General features: G+C 52.6%; 4 protein-coding genes across 7 annotated transcripts in view; 3 read left to right on the top strand and 1 right to left on the bottom strand.

The window, feature by feature from the left end:
- The window catches only part of LOC138785135 (synergin gamma-like), a 15,627-nt gene extending 13,533 nt beyond the window's left edge, over nucleotides 1–2,094 (top strand). For both annotated transcript variants that reach the window (XM_069960721.1, XM_069960720.1), the window contains one exon: nucleotides 431–2,094. In XM_069960721.1, coding sequence (XP_069816822.1) covers nucleotides 431–583 — 153 coding nt within the window. In that variant the 3' untranslated portion in view covers nucleotides 584–2,094. The remainder of the gene's footprint in view (nucleotides 1–430) is intronic.
- A 2,175-nt stretch (nucleotides 2,095–4,269) lies between these two features.
- On the bottom strand, nucleotides 4,270–15,786 carry DUSP18 (dual specificity phosphatase 18). Of its 2 annotated transcripts, none has more exons than XM_069960724.1 (2): nucleotides 15,709–15,786; nucleotides 4,270–4,853 (listed from the first exon to the last, which is right to left on the bottom strand). In XM_069960724.1, the coding sequence occupies exon 2, from the start codon at nucleotides 4,800–4,802 to the stop codon at nucleotides 4,278–4,280; it is 525 nt and encodes a 174-aa protein (XP_069816825.1). In that variant the 5' UTR covers nucleotides 4,803–4,853; nucleotides 15,709–15,786; the 3' UTR covers nucleotides 4,270–4,277. The 2 variants fall into 2 exon arrangements, with proteins under 2 accessions (XP_069816825.1, XP_069816824.1); XM_069960723.1 differs by lacking the exon at nucleotides 15,709–15,786 and adding an exon at nucleotides 6,449–6,671.
- Nucleotides 6,740–10,187, top strand: C3H5orf52 (chromosome 3 C5orf52 homolog). Of its 2 annotated transcripts, XM_069963949.1 has the most exons (3): nucleotides 6,740–6,951; nucleotides 7,969–8,068; nucleotides 9,797–10,187. In XM_069963949.1, the coding sequence occupies exons 1-3, from the start codon at nucleotides 6,875–6,877 to the stop codon at nucleotides 10,046–10,048; spliced, it is 429 nt and encodes a 142-aa protein (XP_069820050.1). In that variant the 5' UTR covers nucleotides 6,740–6,874; the 3' UTR covers nucleotides 10,049–10,187. The 2 variants fall into 2 exon arrangements, 1 of the variants encoding a protein (XP_069820050.1); XR_011362252.1 differs by lacking the exon at nucleotides 7,969–8,068.
- Nucleotides 15,787–15,908: 122 nt separating the features above from the next.
- The window catches only part of OSBP2 (oxysterol binding protein 2), a 226,995-nt gene continuing 224,290 nt past the window's right edge, over nucleotides 15,909–18,613 (top strand). The window contains exon 1 of the mRNA XM_069960719.1: nucleotides 15,909–16,129. Coding sequence (XP_069816820.1) covers nucleotides 15,981–16,129 — 149 coding nt within the window. The 5' untranslated portion in view covers nucleotides 15,909–15,980. The remainder of the gene's footprint in view (nucleotides 16,130–18,613) is intronic.

The following is an 18,613-nucleotide window of genomic DNA, read 5'->3' as shown; positions in this document are numbered from 1 at the left end:
CCTCAGGTACAGCTACAGCACACTGTCACCACCTCAGGTACAGCTACAGCACACTGTCACCGCCTCAGGTACAGCTACAGCACACTGTCACCACCTCAGGTACAGCTACAGCACACTGTCACCACTTCATAGGACTGCCACCTCCTCAGGTTGGTCCCAGGTGCTGACAGATCCCCTTTAAATTGACCAGTATAATTGTATAAAACAAGACAAGGCTGCGATTAGGATCTGTATAGATCGAAACGTGTCGGCTATTGTCAAGCTATTTTTAGGTTTTATTGTCTTACTCGGATGTTACAATAAAGAATTCCTTATGGACGTTCCTGGTGCTGGAATCTTCTTTCGTTTTGTATTGAAATGAGTAGATGTGTCAGACTATTATGGCCTCCTGAAGCCGTCCGGACTTAACCATCTTTTCATTTTGTTCTAGTTTGGATCAGAAGGGATCAGCATGCTGGATATTGAAGGGCGCGTCTATCATCCCAGCTGCGCCAACTTCTGGTTACACTGTGTGGACTCCTCGCTGCCGGCTCTGACCTCGCACAATTACTGTCCCCACTGCCTTATACTAGACGAGCTGTGACACCACGAAGATTGTGGGATTTTATGGACTCGGAGAAGGATAAAATTATTTATTTCACTGATTTTTATTATATTTTACTATTATTTTGTATAAATGCAATCAATGGGCTGGTGCCGGCTATTTCATGTGATGTTTGCATCATTTAGCACAATGTGTAATTGAAATGTCTAAACTGACTAATAAGAAGAGTAAAGGGGCCACAATATCCGTTCGGATGGTTTCACAGGACCCTAATATGGGTGCACTGTACGTCCTGGCATTGAAAATAATAGGTTGGATCATTTTAGGATTTATGGCTGTACCCCCAGCATGAAGATCTGCCCATACAACCCTCACATAAAAGGGACATCACTTATCCCAGCAATCTCCAGTATGATGGTGTCTGAGATCCCCTGAGTATTAAACAGCAGTAATATATGTATGTGACCGCTCTGCCACTTACCACATTAGGGCTGATGGCGAGTGCCAAGCGCCATCTCTTTTAGTCCATAGTAGTGGTGATGATGGATGGGTGGGTATCGTGTGGATAAATGCTCTATGATTTTAGTGGCTATTTATTCTTGTAAGTGGTAGGAGTTTCCAGGGTGCTTAACTAAGAACCCCCCTGATGTATACTGTGGCATAGTCTTCCAAAATTAGGTCTCATCTGACTTACAGTATCTTAAAGGGAATCTGTCACTAGGTTTATGATGGCCTAAATGAGGGCAGCATAAACTAGTGACAGAAATACTGAACAGATCGGTGTATTACTTACATCATTCTGCTCAGCTGTTCTCCTAATATGCAGGAGAATAGGATTGTTGCCACACCCCTCCCCGCCCCCAGCAGCTGATTGACAGGTGACTGCCTATACACAGCATGAATAGATAACTGCTAATCAGCAGGTGGGGGGGGCGGAGTTTTTTTGCTTCTCATGAATATCCAGGACTACTGGGCTCATGCACATAATGGAGAGGACTACTTATTGTCCATGTTATTCAGGAGGAGATCTCTGGATCAGCTGCACAGAACAATTTAAGTGATACATCATCCTGCTCAGCTTCTCTGTCACTGGTTTATGTTACCCTGAGATAGGACGCCATAATCCTACTGACAGAGTCTCTTATGTCAGGTGGACTTCTCCCCACTCATTCTCCTGATTGGTCGCTGACTGAACCCTCAGATCACCACCATATGGCTGACATATCAAAAGTTCTTGTTACTGACAGGTACTCGTTCAATCATTATTACAGAAATCTATGTGTCTGACCTTTATATGACACTTAAGGATGATGCTTCTTATATAAACACCCTACGGCATTTTTGCATTGGGCGACATTTTATTATACTTAATCATTTTATAAATACTTTACTTCACACCTGCTTAAAACGATTAGTTATTTCTATTCTTCCATTTTACCTGCTCTAATTACAAACGATTTATGCTGCAATGACTAAGAAGAAGCCGTCCGTCCGATATAGTGTGACAGAACGGCAGGCGGCCAGTTATATCACCGACATTACTAATAAAATTCACCCACACGGAAGGACTAGTTTGAAAATCACTTCAAAGTATCTCTCAACTTTGTGCTGGTCAATCAGTCCGAGCTCCATTATTTATGCCAACCTCTAATGTATTTGCATAGACATTAAGTTAAATGTCAACATTCTGTCTTCCCACAGTCACCACTAGGGGGAGCTACTTATTTTATATCATTTTGAGTTGTGTAGTACTGTTCAATTGTTTCTCACTTTAAGTAAGAATTCTTCTGAGACCAAATATTGGAATTATATGCCCTCTAAATTGTCTACATGTAGATCTACTGCACTCACTGTGCAAGTCACTACCAGATCAGATCACATCATTAGGGCAGACAGTGCAGCATTTCCAGCACTAGGCAGCATTGTAGAGACTGCTAGAGAAGGAAAGGGCACAGTCTATGTGATGCTGCACTGAACAGGAGAGCGGGAGTGAGATGGGGAGATGTGCTGGGGACCCGGGATGAGATGGAAGCCGTGCTGGCGACCCGGGATGAGATGGGAGATGTGCTGGGGACCCGGGATGAGATGGAAGATGTGCCGGGGACCCAGGATGAGATGGGAGTCGTGCTGGGGACCCAGGATGAGATGGAAGATGTGCCGGGGACCCAGGATGAGATGGGAGTCGTGCTGGGGACCCAGGATGAGATGGGAGCCGTGCTGGGGACCCAGGATGAGATGGGGAGATGTGCCGGGGACCCAGGATGAGATGGGAGCCGTGCTGGGGACCCGGGATGAGATGGGAGCCGTGCGGGGGACCCGGGATGAGATGGGAGCCGTGCGGGGGACCCGGGATGAGATGGGAGCCGTGCGGGGGACCCGGGATGAGATGGGAGCCGTGCGGGGGACCCGGGATGAGATGGGAGCCGTGCTGGGGACCCAGGATGAGATGGGAGCCGTGCTGGGGACCCAGGATGAGATGGGGAGATGTGCTGGGGACCCAGGATGAGATGGGAGTCGTGCTGGGGACCCAGGATGAGATGGGAGCCGTGTGGGGGACCCGGGATGAGATGGGGAGATGTGCTGGGGACCCGGGATGAGATGGGAGCCGTGCTGGGGACCCGGGATGAGATGGGGAGATGTGCCGGGGACCCAGGATGAGATGGGGAGATGTACTGGGGACCCAGGATGAGATGGGGAGATGTGCTGGGGACCCGGGATGAGATGGGGAGATGTGCTGGGGACCCGGGATGAGATGGGGAGATGTGCAGGGGACCCGAAATGAGATGGGGAGATGTGCTGAGGACCCGAGATGAGATGGGAGATGTGCAGGGGACCCGAAATGAGATGGGGAGATGTGCTGGGGACCCAGGATGAGATGAGAGCCGTGCGGGGGACCCGGGATGAGATGGGAGCCGTGCTGGGGACCCGGGATGAGACGGGGAGATGTGCTGGGGACCCGGGATGAGACGGGGAGATGTGCTGGGGACCCGGGATGAGACGGGGAGATGTGCTGGGGACCGGGGATGAGACGGGGAGATGTGCTGGGGACCCGGGATGAGACGGGGAGATGTGCTGGGGACCCGGGATGAGATGGGGAGATGTGCAGGGGACCCGGGATGAGATGGGGAGATGTGCTGGGGACCCGGGATGAGATGGGGAGTCGTGCTGGGGACCCAGGATGAGATGGGGAGTCGTGCTGGGGACCCAGGATGAGATGGGGAGTCGTGCTGGGGACCCGGGATGAGATGGGGAGATGTGCTGGAAACCTGCATCGTATTGGGTCATCTAATATGGCCCAACTCTTGCACTCTCATATGAGTGAGCTCATGGTCTGTGGGATCTGTATTTTTTAGCCTGACTGCTGCCCGGTGTAAGGACCCTATTACACAGGACACTAATTGTGCAAATTATCGCCATATCATGCGAATCTAAACGATAAACGTTTAGTATAAATGAAGCAGCAATTAAAAAATCGTTCATCATTTGGTGCTGACACCAAAATCATTGGTAACTTTTCGCTGTAATTGCACATTGTTCCATCACTTTCTGGGATGGGATGGAGCAACCGATTATAGTAACGACTATCCTTCTGCGTAATATGGGGGACGATTCCAGGTAGCTCTCGTTTGGCTTCATCTTATAGGACCCTGAGGCCAATGCGTAAAATCTCTTCTTCTTCTTTATCTACTAGCACAAAAGACATATAAAACATATAAAAGTTCTACACTTCTTGTTAGAATGGAACCATGTTCTTTGTTTCAGCCTCATAAATATCTGGAATAGGCCCCACAGGAGACTCAATGATTCGCACTGTATTTTTCCCAAACAGGTCAAGTTCATAGGCGACGAGTTGTCTCCAGAAGCCAATATTGGGGCGTATGATGGGCCTGCGGGATCTCAGGTGAGCGTGTGCTTGCAGCAGGGTTACCCCTCGATGCTTCATCAGATAAGCCAGAGCCAGAGTGGGAGCCCTGCTGATCCCTGCTGCACAGTGAATGAGCGTCCGGCCTCCAGAAGCTTCCAGCTCATAAATCTTATGGGATATGGTGTCAAAGAGATCAGACAAAGCGGTTTCTGGCTGATCGGCTACAGGGAAATGTAGATACTCCATGTCGGAGGTGACAGGTGTCCGGCGTTCTAGTGACAAATTAATGACACATGTAATATGGTGGCTGGTCAGTAAGGTCGGCCTGCTGGCTGCGGCGGCATTGCTCAGGAACAGTCCGTCAGTCACCTGGCTGAGCCCGGACACGGACATGTCTCTGCCGTCTTCATGCAGGAAGCTGTGAGCACCATGGAATCTATTCAGCTGTAATGAAAGTAAAGCAGATCTATTATAAGCGCCTGGTGTATTATTCTGCATAGTATATCATGGACAATGCCACCATTTCAGGTTTGCCTCCGGCCCTGCTTGTAAGTGTTTGGTAGGTACAGTCCACTTTACCAGGTGACTAGGCCCAATCTCTTACTAAGTCGCTGTCTCTCCTGTACTTGCCGTGCACTTCAAACACTGGAGAGGTAAAAACACTTTGAAAGATGTGCCCAGCCCAGTCATAACACTGTGACGTCTGCCACCACAACGTCCATCATCAGATCAGTGCATGAGAGCAACGTCCCAGCTGACAAGCACCTTCCCCACCTGCAGGAAGTTTATTGTTATCAACTAACATAGGAGATGCTGGACCGGGCATGTCACACTCTGGCCCGCCGCGTAATTTCTAGGCTGCCAAGGAAGTCTGCCCACCAATGTTACAGCTGATCATGAGATGGGTGGTCTGCACTGCCTCTCGGACAACCCATATTATAATAATTACGTCCCGGCACAGGCAGCATGGTGACATCAACACACACATCCTGCACCGGGAGCTGCCTGCAGCCGGAGTGGCCACAGTGTGGGAGCCAGGATAGGTAAGTGCAGCTCAGTCTCCAGATGGGGGCAATAATGAGGAAATAATTAACAAGTGTATGGGGACTATTGGGAGGGTGACTACTATGTGGGACACTATTGGGAGGGCTGGCTACTACATGGGGGACTATTGGGAGGGCTGACAACTATATGGGGCACTATTGGGGGGGTGACTACTATATGGGGGACCATTGGGAGGGCTGACTACTATATGCGGCACTATTGGCCCCCCTACTATGTGGGACACTATTGGGGGGCTGGCTACTATATAGAACACTATTAAAAGTGTGACTAATACATGGGGGACTATTGGGAGAGTGACTACTACACGGGGGACTATTGGGAGAGTGACTACTATGTGAGGCACTATTAGGAGAGTTGGCTACTACATGGGGGACTATTGGGAGGGCTGACTACTATATGGGACACTATTGGGGGGGCTGGTTACTATATGGAGCACTATTTGGGGGCTTATTTGCCTCTCTAAAGCTTTCCTTCACCCTGCCCTCTATACTTGACATCATAGCAGTTTATCACTTCAGTTATCATAGTGCACAGTGCTGGGAGACGCACGCCAGTCTGACAGTGCCAGGGATGCCGCTCTGACAGTGCCAGGGATGCTGCTCTGACAGTGCCAGGAACGCTGCAAGCCGCTCTGACAGTGCCAGGAACACTGCACGCCGCTCTGACAGTGCCAGGAATGCTGCACGCCGCTCTGACAGTGCCAGGAACGCTGCGAGACGCTCTGACAGTGCCAGGAACGCTGCAAGCCGCTCTGACAGTGCCAGGAACACTGCACGCTGCTCTGACAGTGCCAGGAACGCTGCACACCATTATGACAGTGCCAGGAACGCTGCGAGACGCTCTGACAGTGCCAGGAACGCTGCACACACGCTTCAACAAATAGCATGTTTGGCCCATTGTGTAGACCTAAATTGATTAGCACGTATATTCTACAGGAAAATAGGCATTGCATCTAGACAAAATCGTGAACCTACCATTGTGTATTTGCGGCAGACTGTACATACAGAGGTGCTGCCTGCGACGTGTGGTGCAATAACAATGCAGCATTAATACCACAGCGCTTCTCAATGCAAACACAACATTCTCTCTGTACAGTTGGGATCATAAATCTTCCAAAGAACTGCAAAATGGCGGCCGTACAGCTATTATAAGGGAAAATTACTAGAGTACAGATGCTGAAATGATGAAAGTTCTTGGTCCTAAAATAAGTCTGTTCAGTTGCTAAGCAACTTACTATGACATCACAGTGATGTCACCAGCCGACTGACTCCTACATCACAGTGATGTCACAAGCCGACCAATTACCACCGCCATCCTTCCATTGTGTCGCCATGTTTCTTCATGTTTGTCTGTCTTACGTCTGACCTCCTGTCTCTTTGAGTCTCCCCATCTGGTATAACATGTCCAGCGAGGCGTCCGGGGGTCCCACAGTAACTTTCTTCACTAAGAAATGCACAGAGGGCCCGATGTTGTTCAGGTTTGTACCGTCTGTACTTTGATAGGAACTAATTGTGACAGGTAATGCAGGTGGCGTCTGTCTGTCAGGATGTATTCAGTTCAGATAGAGACATGATGGGTCTTAGAGGGATTTCCCAGCACCTCTCCCTTTCCTACCGATACAAGGCACCAGGTACGGAGACTCCGCTGCCCACTAGGCAAATGTCACCTAGATTTCCTGTGACTCTGTATAGGACATGTGTACAATGCCGGTGGACTGTTTCCTTGGTTACTGTCCCGCCCAGGGTGCCCACATTTCTATACGTCCCACGTCAGAAACTGGTGGATAAGGGTGGAGCTGAACAATCACTTTAAAGGGCAACACCCGTGAATCAACCGGTGTCAAAAAGTCATAGAGATTTGTGATTTACTTTTATTTAAAAAATCTCCAGTCTTCCAATACTTTTCAGCTGCTGTGTGTCCTGCAGGAAGTGGTGTATTCTCTCCAGTCTGACACAGTGCTCTCTGCTGCCACCTCTGTCCATGTCAGGAGCTGTGCAGAGCAGGAGAGGTTTTCTATGGGATTTGCTGCTGCTCTGGACAGAGGTGCCGGAGTACCCCTTTAAGTAACTATGTATCCCAGCCATTATGGTAAGCCTTTAGTCCTATATTACCATGTGGAGCAATACACATTGCTTACAACCTAGTCCAGTACCCTAGTGAGCTAAAAAAGATGACCTTCCCTGCTCCCCGAGACCCTGCACCATAGGTGTCTCCCCCCATAGAGACTGGGGCACATACTAATGTATGTGGAGCAAAACCAGGGCGGCACGTGGGGGCCAATGGCTGCACAATGTTGTAGCCATCGAGCACTGTCGGCAGTATAGAGGGGTAATAGAACGGCCAGTGTAATGATTAGGTGCCATCAGAGGTGGCGCTGCAGGTAAGTAGACTAGACTTTAGCTGATCACTTTCTAATACATTCATTGATAAGGGACCTACCTGTATGATTATATACCGAGTCTCACACACTCTGCTCTTTCTTTATATCCATAAGTATAATATCTAAAGCTGAGCGAGGTCGCCTGCCAAGAAGCCATCTGGCCGATGTAATAATTCAGATTAATATCAGTGAGAAGAGGAAGCTGGAGCTGACGGTGAGGAATTTCACACCTAATATAACTAGTTCTGTCTTACAGGGGGCTGCCCAGGAGATTGGGGGGGGTCCAACCTCAGTCCCTCCCTGGCAGAGCGCTGTACTCTGCTCCCTCCGCCAGCTCCATAGAGAATGAATGGAGCTGCAGGTCACGTGCTGTACCCGCTGCTCTAGTCAGAACCGGGGGCCAATCTGGAGATCATCGGGGGGCACGGAGGTCGGACCCCTGCAGTCTCCTGTCGATAGGGACAAATAGGTTTTAATCAGAAGACCCCTTTAAAGCTATGAGGTGGACCTGGGAGATTGTTAACCTGTTTATTCCCTTACGGAATCTCCTGGGTGCCCGCGGCCATCTTCTCCCTATATCCTTGAACAGGCGATTTTCTCGTGTTTATTTGATGATAAACGTTATTATCATTTGAAACAACTTTTGTTTCCTGTCAGGTAAAATACATGTTAAATCCTCCCCCTCCTAGAGACTAATAATTCCTTCCATACTTGTCATCACCTTGTCAGTCTCCTTCCCCCAGTTCTGAGCTGCTGCTTTCTGCTGACAACACAAAAATCTGTATATGAGTCTCTCTGTCTCCCCCTCCCTTCTGAGACGGCTGATATAAACAAGTCCCTGGCCGGCTGTCTCTGCAATCTGGGATGCTGGGAGGATTAATCACAGCGAGGTCATTAGCAACTTGACCTCAAATTAACCCTGTGGCCATTACAGAGTCCAGAAACAGCCAACCAGGGAGCTGGTTACATGAGCTATCTCGGAAGGAAGAAAGCAGCAGCTCAGAACTAGGGGAAGGAGACTGAATCTGTAATGACATGTCTGGAATGAAATGTTATGTCTTCAGGAGGGGGGGTGATTTAACGTGTATTCTATCTGAGGGGCATAGCCCTTTAAATCCCTCACAGTGGCTTTCCCTGAGCTCATATATAAAAGCAGTATATAGCTGTGGGGTGTACTGTGTCAGGGGTTGATGCTGTTTATAGCGGAGTCTTTATACTTACAGGCGGTGGACACCTTTGCAACCACTTTTTATTACAGTAATAAAGTATAAAAAAGAAGCAGCTTTATAAAAAGTCCTGACTAAAAATAACCTAAAGTAGCCGGATCTGGCTCTGCTCGGCTACGTTCCTATCTAATATTTTGGTATTTTTAGCCAAAACCAGAAGTAGGTCCAAAACACACAAAAAAGGAGCGGAGTTGGTCTTGGCCGTAAATATTACATAGAGGAACATGCTGTAAAGAAAAGTTCTCGGTGGGGATCTGTGCGCTACAAGGAAGCAGAAGAAGCGCCCGGCTGAGCACTTCTCTCCGTCTCACTGCAAGAGGTGGATTCTATAATATGTAACCTGTCTCCTGCACTGAGATGGAGAGAGAAGAGCTCGGCTGAGTGCTTCTCCCACCTCATTCTAGCAATTGTGGGGGCATGAACACCCAGACCCCGATCTCCTGATCCCCAGACCCCAAAAGGGTAATTCATAGGGCAGATTTTTCCTGTAGAATGTGTGGTACAATCCAAGGCATATTGTCACTTGTCTGTCCCCATAGACAGAATATGGGGAAGACACCCAGGAAATATAATAAGATGCTTCTATACAACAGAATAAATGATGGGGACATATATCCATCAGCCTGAGGTTCCCCATCTCTGATCTATAGTTTTCTCTGCTCATATTCAGACACATTTCTGTGATTTCTTTGCTTTGCCGTGATTGTGTCTTACAGCTAAAACAAATCAGTAGAATGAGAAGGAAGAACTTGCACTTCTACGAGTTTCTGAAGAAGAAATTTGAGAGCGATCTGCACAAGAAGTGCGCCGGCTGGGAAGAGGAACACAAGAGCTTCATGAAGAGTCTCCACCTAGAGGAGAAGAGCGGCAGTACAAGCCCCGGCAGGTGTCCCCCTCCAGTGCTGAGGAAATTATATCCTACAAGCTCTGAGGTGACAGGCAGAGAGCGCCACCATGTGCGAGACTGACAAACTGCAGCCACTGCCGCCCAAACCTGAACATGGGGAAAGATAAATAACTCACAATCTAAGCCTGGAGTAACCAGCTCCTCTGTATCATCATAAGCATCCATGTCCAATCCACACTGCTGTCTTATTAAACTTTGCCTCCCCAAAAATGTGGAGCAGAAACTTTCATTATTATCCACCTGTGGACATTCAGGGATATAATCAGGGCCAAGGTTTTCTGTTGCGCAGCCCCCCCCCAAGCACCCACATCTCCACCCCAGTGCTCACAACACCCCATAACTCCCCAGTGCCCACATCTCTCCCCCCGACTCCCAACCCTACTGAAAACCATAAGTAAGGTGTGTGTGCAGATAATAAGTACATACACAATCCAGCTCCGCCATACCTCCCCCTGGTCAGGCTCCACCATACCTCCCCCTGGTCAGGCTCCACCATACATCCCCCCGGTCAGGCTCCGCCATACATCCCCCTGGTCAGGCTCCGCCATACATCCCCCTGGTCAGGCTCCGCCATACATCCCCCTGGTCAGGCTCCGCCATACATCCCCCTGGTCAGGCTCCACCATACATTTCCCTGGTGAGGCTCCGCCATACATCCCCCTGGTCAGGCGCCGCCATACATTCCCCTGGTCAGGCTCCGCCATATATCCCCCCAGTTAGGCTCCACCATACATCCCCCCGGTCAGGCTCCACCATACATCCCCCTGGTCAGGCGCTGCCATACATCCCCCTGGTCAGGCTCCGCCATACATCCCCCTGGTCAGGCTCCGCCATACATCCCCCTGGTCAGGCTCCACCATACATCCCCCTGGTCAGGCTCCGCCATACATCCCCCTGGTCAGGCTCCGCCATACATCCCCCTGGTCAGGCTCCGCCATACATCCCCCTGGTCAGGCTCCACCATACATTTCCCTGGTGAGGCTCCGCCATACATCCCCCTGGTCAGGCTCCGCCATACATCCCCCTGGTCAGGCTCCACCATACATTTCCCTGGTGAGGCTCCGCCATACATCCCCCTGGTGAGGCTCCGCCATACATCCCCCTGGTCAGGCTCCGCCATACATCCCCCTGGTCAGGCTCCACCATACATCCCCCTGGTCAGGCGCCGCCATACATCCCCCTGGTCAGGCTCTGCCATACATCCCCGCGGTCAGGCTCTACCATACATCCCCCTGGTCGGGCTCCACCATACATCCCCCCTGGTCAGGCTCCGCCATACATCCCCCTGGTCAGGCTCCACCATACATCCCCCTGGTCAGGCTCCACCATACATTTCCCCCCGGTGAAGCTCCGCCATACATCCCCCTGGTCAGGCTCCGCCATACATGCCCCTGGTCAGGCTCTGCCATACATCCCCCTGGTCAGGCTCTACCTTCCATCCTTGTTGAGGACAAGACAGAAAAAGTCTTAAAGTTTGCTATTCCACCAGTGTGTAACCAATTCTTCCATCTTTATTGCTTCTCCAAGAAGAAAATCCCCTGATATATACAGGAGGCAATGCAGTGTGACTGCTCCTGGGGATCTTATTCATGGTCATATTACCATTATACTGCCATACCACCATTATACAGTACTACCAATATACCATACTATTATTATACTTGCATAGTACTACCATTACACCTGGTGCTCCATATAAAGGGGTAGTTATGGGTGACACATAGAACAGTACCTGCAGAGTGTTACCAGTCCTGACTTCCTTGCATTCTATGTCTGTGTCCAGCATGAACGGCCATCCACTAAATTTCCAGGGTGTGAACATAGCCTTTCTGTGTTTTCAATCCACTCCTGGTTTTGGTTGCAAAATACTGACCAACTTTTTTATTGTAGATTTTAAATTTAACTTCTGATATGCTGCTGCCCATGGTGAGACTAATAACTCCTTAAATACTTGTTAGTATCTATTCCGTCTCCTTCCCCCAGTTCTCAGCTGCTGCTTTCTGCTGAAGACACAAAAATCTGTGTGTGAGCCCCCCCCCCCCCTTTCTGAGACGGCTGATGTAAACAAGTCCCTGGCAGGCTTTATCTGCAACATTGTAGCTTCTCTGTAATGCTGGGAGGGTTATTCTGAGGTTACGTTACTGATGACCTCACTGCGATTATCCGTAGCAGCCTGATGAGCCGAAAGCAGATAGGGACGCAGAGATTTGCTTCCTTTCTCTACAAATATTTATAGTTTTTCAGTATTTTAATGAAAACTTACCTTTTGTGTGACTGCATTCCAAGGACCATACCTTTTCTTTTTAATTATTGCATAGTTTTTTGAGGGATGATCTATAGTTTTTAGTGGGGCTCTTTTTTGGAGGGGGGAAGGGGGGGGGGGGGTTACAGAGAGGGGTTAAAAACTTCAAATACTAAAGAAAAACAATTACTATGTTGAAGACCCCCCCCCCCCCCCCCACACACACACACGATGCTAAGACACCAGATCAGGGTCGGCGTCAGCACAGCCGCTCAAGGGGACCAAGTAGTGAGCCAGACGCCCGCCGCATCACCAACCCCCCGGACTCAGGGTCGGCATCGCTAAAACCAGGAGGGGCGGGTGCTGTTGACCCTGAGTCCAGGGGGGGCTCCCTACACAGCACTGCGTGGATGCGGGGGCAGAGCAGGGGACATTACTATGGGGGCAGAGCAGGGGACATTACTATGAGGACAGAGCAGGGGATATTATTACTATATGGAGAGCACAGCATGGGGTCATTATTAATATAGGGAGGGCACAGCATGGGGACATTATTACTAAATGAAGGGCACAGCAGGGGACATTATTACTATATGGGGGTACAGCAGGGGACATTATTACTATATGAAGAGCACAGCATGGGGACATTATTAATATATGGAGGGCACAGCATGGGAACATTATTACTAAATGAAGGGCACAGCAGGGGACATTATTACTATATGGGGGTACAGCAGGGGACATTATTACTATATGGAGGGCACAGCATGGGGACATTATGACTATATGGAGAGCACAGCAGGAGACATTATTACTATATGGGGGTACAGCAGGGGACATTATTACTATATGGAGGGCACAGCATGGGGACATTATGACTATATGGAGAGCACAGCAGGAGACATTATTACTATATGGGGGTACAGCAGGGGACATTATTACTATATGGGGGTACAGCAGGGGACATTATTACTATATGGGGGCAAAGCAGGGGACATGATTACTATATGGAGGGCACAGCATGGGGACATTACTACTATATGGGAGGGCACAGCAGGAGACATTATTACTAGATGGAGGGGACAGCATGGAGACATTATTACTATATGGAGGGCACAGCATGAGAACATTATTACTAAATGGAGGGCACAGCAGGTGACATTATTACTTTATGGGGGTACAGCAGGGGACATTATTACTATATGGGCGGTACAGCAGGGGACATTATCACTATATGGAGGGCACAGCATGAGAACATTATTACTAAATGGAGGGCACAGCAGGGGACATTATTACTATATGGAGGACACAGCAGGGGACATTATTACTATATGGAGGGCACAGCATGGGGACAATATTACTATATGGAGGGCACAGCATGGGGGCATTATTTGTATATGAGGGGCACAGCATGGGGACAATATTACTATATTGAGAGCACAGCATGGGGACATTATTACTATATGGGGGCACAGGAGGGGACATTATTACTATATGGAGGACACAGCAGGGGACATTATTACTATATAGGGGGCACAGCATGGGGACATTATTACTATATGGAGGACACAGCAGGGGACATTATTACTATATGGAGGGCACAGCATGGGGACCTTATTACTATATGGAGGGCACAGCATGGGGACATTATTACTATATGGGGGGTAAAGCAGGGGACATTATTACTATATGGGGGTACAGCAGGGGACATTATTACTATATGGAGGGCACAGCAGGGGACATTATTACTAAATGGAGGGCACAGCATGGGGACCTTATTACTATATGGAGGGCACAGCATGGGGACATTATTACTATATGGGGGGTAAAGCAGGGGACATTATTACTATATGGGGGGTACAGCATGGGGACGTTATTACTATATGGGAGGTACAGCATGGGGACGTTATTACTATATGGAGAGCACAGCATGAGGTCATTATTACTATATGGGGGGTACACCAGGGGACATTATTACTATATGGGGGGTACAGCATGGGGACGTTATTACTATATGGGAGGTACAGCACGGGACCCACAAACCTCCTTACTTTACTGCACATGACACCAAGTAGCAGAATTACTACTGTTTGGGACCTTATGGGTGGGAAAAAGGAAAGGAAGTTGCTGGAAATGTGCGGAGCCTGAGAGGTCTGTCTGGCAGGTTCTGAAGAGAAGAATTGTAGCTTAAAGAAATCATCATGGTGGTCTGGGCTGGATGGAGAGGAAACAGAGAGCGATTGCCTCAGATAAAAGAAGACATCACCTGTGAGTTACTGAATTACATTTTTTTCGGTATTTTGTCAAACTTTATTTGGTAGGTGTGCCCCGAGGTGTGCTAGGTGTGCCCCAAGGTGTGCTAGGTGTGCCCTGAGGTGTGCTAGGTGTACCCCAAGGTGTGCTAGGTGTGCCCCGAGGTGTGCCAGGTGTGCCCCGAGGTGTGCTAGGTGTGCCCCGAGGTTTGCCCCAAGGTGTGCTAGGTGTGCCCCGAGGTGTGCCAGGTGTGCCCCGAGGTGTGCTAGGTGTGCCCCGAGGTGTGCTAGGTGTGCCCCGAGGTGTGCTAGGTGTGCCCCGAGGTTTGCCCCAAGGTGTGCTAGGTGTGCTCCAAGGTGTGCTAGGTGTGCCCCAAGGTGTGCTAGGTGTACCCCAAGGTGTGCTAGGTCTGCCGCGAGGTGTGCTAGGTGTGCCCCGAGGTGTGCTAGGTGTGCCCCGAGGTGTGCTCCAAGGTGTGCTAGGTGTGCTAGTTGTACCCCAAGGTGTGCTAGGTGTGCCCCGAGGTTTGCCCAAAGGTGTGCTAGGTGTGCCCCGAGGTGTGCTAGGTGTGCCCCGAGGTGTGCTCCAAGGTGTGCTAGGTGTGCTAGTTGTACCCCAAGGTGTGCTAGGTGTGCCCCGAGGTTTGCCCAAAGGTGTGCTAGGTCTGCCCCGAGGTGTGCTAGGTGTGCCCCAAGGTGTGCTCCGAGGTGTGCCCCAAGGTGTGCTATAGAAAGGGGCCCGCTGCGGCTCTCTCAACCAGGAGCCCACAAAAACCTGGAGCCGGCCCTGCACCAGATAACTGAGACTCCTGTGTTCTGGGAGATGGAAGCCATGTTCTCAGTCACACGTCCTCTGCAGGTCTCTTTAGCGCCACCTCCTGGCCACACACCTTTACATCCCTGCTGTATCTAAAGACAGCAACCAATCAGAGGGCACATCCTTAGGGAAATAAAAGCAATCCACTGATTGGTCGTTATAGGCCACGCCCCGAGTTCCCCTTATCAATCTCTGTACGTAGCTTTAGCTGGATGTCTGTACGGACAGACAACCCGGTAAATACCGGCCACCCCCACCCCGGTGACGGCTCTATACGTCCCACTCGGTATTGGGGAGTGTGGATAACGCCGCTCACTCACTCACTCACTCACTCACTCACTCACTCACTCACTCACTCACTCATTCTCACTCACTCACTCACTCATTCTCGCTCTCTCGCTCACACTCACCGCGCGATCACGTGACGACCCCTTTTCATCCCGCGAGGACCCCGCCGAGATCACAGCCGGTCACGTGACGTGTATTTGTTTTGGTGCTGGCGCCCCCCCCCCCCTGACTCACGTGGTAGAGGGGGTGTGTCGCAGGGCTTGTCCCCGCCCTCCTCGGAGCTGGTCTATGGGGAGAGCGGCCGCTCCTGGCTGTGGCGGGCTGGTGTCTCCTCTCCGCGGTGCCTTGTCCGTCCTGTCCGCTGATCGGTGCCGGGAGCTCCGGAGCCGCAGTCATGAGCAGTGCGGGATCGTCCGTCCCGGGCACCCCGGCCACCCCCGGACCCGACACCTATAAAGGCTGGCTCTTCAAATGGACCAACTACCTGAAGGGATATCAGCGGCGCTGGTTTGTGCTCAGTAACGGACTGCTGTCATATTACAGGTGAGGGGAGAGGGGGGCAGGTGAGGGGAGAGGGGGGGCAGGTGAGGGGAGAGGGGGGACAGGTGAGGGGAGAGGGGGGGACAGGTGAGGGGAGAGGGGGGGGACAGGTGAGGGGAGGGGGGGGACAGGTGAGGGGAGAGGGGGGGACAGGTGAGGGGAGAGGGGGGGACAGGTGAGGGGAGGGGGGGTACAGGTGAGGGGAGGGGGGGTACAGGTGAGGGGAGGGGGGGTACAGGTGAGGGGAGGGGGGGGACAGGTGAGGGGAGAGGGGGGGGACAGGTGAGGGGAGAGGGGGGGACAGGTGAGGGGAGAGGGGGGGACAGGTGATGGGAGAGGGGGGGACAGGTGATCAGTGAGGGGGGGACAGGTGATCAGTGAGGGGGGGACAGGTGAGGGGAGAAAGGGGGAACAGGTGAGGGGAGAGGGGGGGACAGGTGAGGGGAGAGGGGGGGCAGGTGAGGGGAGAGGGGGGGGCAGGTGAGGGGAGAGGGGGGGGCAGGTGAGGGGAGAGGGGGGGACAGGTGAGGGGAGAGGGGGGGACAGGTGAGGGGAGAGGGGGGGACAGGTGATCAGTGAGGGGGGGACAGGTGAGGGGAGAGGGGGGGTCAGGTGAGGGGAGAGGGGGGACAGGTGATCAGTGAGGAGGGGGACAGGTGAGGGGAGAGGGGGGACAGGAGAGGGGGGACAGGTGAGGGGAGAGGGGGGACAGGTGATCAGTGAGGGGGGGACAGGTGAGGGGAGAAAGGGGGAACAGGTGAGGGGAGAGGGGGGGACAGGTGAGGGGAGAGGGGGGGACAGGTGAGGGGAGAGGGGGGGACAGGTGAGGGGAGAGGGGGACAGGTGATCAGTGAGGAGGACAGGTGAGGGGAGAGGGGGGGACAGGTGAGGGGAGAGGGGGGGACAGGTGATCAGTGAGGAGGGGGGACAGGTGAGGGGAGAGGGGGACAGGTGATCAGTGAGGAGGGGGGACAGGTGAGGGGAGAGGGGGACAGGTGAGGGGAGAGGGGGACAGGTGAGGGGAGAGGGGGACAGGTGAGGGGAGAGGGGGGACAGGTGAGGGGAGAGGGGGGACAGGTGAGGGGTGAGGGGGACAGGTGAGGGGAGAGGGGGGGGACAGGTGAGGGGAGAGGGGGGGGGACAGGTGAGGGGAGAGGGGGAGAGGAGGACAGGTGAGGGGAGAGGGGGACAGGTGAGGGGAGAGGGGAACAGGTGATCAGTGAGGGGGACAGGTGAGGGGGACAGGTGATCAGTGAGGAGGGGGGACAGGTGAGGGGAGAGGGGGACAGGTGATCAGTGAGGGGGACAGGTGATCAGTGAGGAGGGGGGACAGGTGAGGGGAGCGGGGGACAGGTGAGGGTAGAAGGGGACAGGTGATCGGTGAGGGGAGAGGGGGACAGGTGATCGGTGAGGGGAGAGGGGGACAGGTGATCAGTTAGGGGAGAGGGGGACAGGTGGTCGGTGAGGGGGGGACAGGTGATCGGTGAGGGGGGGACAGGTGATCAGTGAGGGGAGAGGAGGACAGGTGATCAGTGAGGGGAGAGGAGGACAGGTGATCAGTGAGGGGAGAGGGGGACAGGTGATCAGTTAGGGGAGAGGGGGACAGGTGATCAGTGAGGGGAGAGGGGGACAGGTGAGGGGAGAGGGGGACAGGTGAGGGGAGAGGGGGACAGGTGATCAGTTAGGGGAGAGGGGGGACAGGTGAGGGGAGAGGGGGGACAGGTGAGGGGAGAGGGGGGACGGGAGAGGGGGGACAGGTGAGGGGAGAGGGGGGGACAGGTGAGGGGAGAGGGGGGGGACAGGTGAGGGGAGAGGGGGGGACAGGTGATCGGAGGGGGGACAGGTGATCAGTGAGGAGGAGGGGGACAGGTGATCAGTGAGGAGGGGGGGGGGACAGGTGATCAGTGAGGAGGGGGACAGGTGAGGGGAGAGGGGGACAGGTGATCAGTTAGGGGAGAGGGGGACAGGTGAGGGGAGAGGGGGGGACAGGTGATCAGTGAGGGGAGAGGGGGACAGGTGAGGGGAGAGGGGGACAGGTGATCAGTGAGGGGAGAGGGGGACAGGTGATCAGTGAGGGGAGAGGGGGACAGGTGATCAGTGAGGGGAGAGGGGGACAGGTGATCAGTTAGGGGAGAGGGGGACAGGTGAGGGGAGAGGGGGGGACAGGTGAGGGGAGAGGGGGGACAGGTGAGGGGAGAGGGGGGGACAGGTGAGGGGAGAGGGGGGGACAGGTGAGGGGAGAGGGGGGGACAGGTGAGGGGAGAGGGGGGGACAGGTGAGGGGAGAGGGGGGGACAGGTGAGGGGAGAGGGGGGGACAGGTGAGGGGAGAGGGGGGGACAGGTGATCGGAGGGGGGACAGGTGATCGGAGGGGGGACAGGTGATCAGTGAGGAGGGGGACAGGTGATCGGAGGGGGGACAGGTGATCAGTGAGGAGGGGGACAGGTGATCGGAGGGGGGACAGGTGATCGGAGGGGGGACAGGTGAT

The sequence above is a fragment of the Dendropsophus ebraccatus genome, chromosome 3, assembly GCF_027789765.1.
Source record: "Dendropsophus ebraccatus isolate aDenEbr1 chromosome 3, aDenEbr1.pat, whole genome shotgun sequence".
Lineage (NCBI taxonomy): Eukaryota > Metazoa > Chordata > Amphibia > Anura > Hylidae > Dendropsophus > Dendropsophus ebraccatus.
Note: the sequence above shows the minus strand (reverse complement) of the source record. Positions and strands in the feature narration are given on the sequence as shown.

Excerpts from the sequence above, each read along its gene's own strand:
- C3H5orf52 (XM_069963949.1), top strand. The coding sequence starts at position 6,875 with ATGTCCAGCGAGGCGTCCGGGGGTCCCACAGTAACTTTCTTCACTAAG. Across the intron at positions 6,952-7,968 it reads GAGGGCCCGATGTTGTTCAG|TATAATATCTAAAGCTGAGC; the intron begins GTTTGTACCGTC and ends TATATCCATAAG. Across the intron at positions 8,069-9,796 it reads AGAGGAAGCTGGAGCTGACG|CTAAAACAAATCAGTAGAAT; the intron begins GTGAGGAATTTC and ends TGTGTCTTACAG.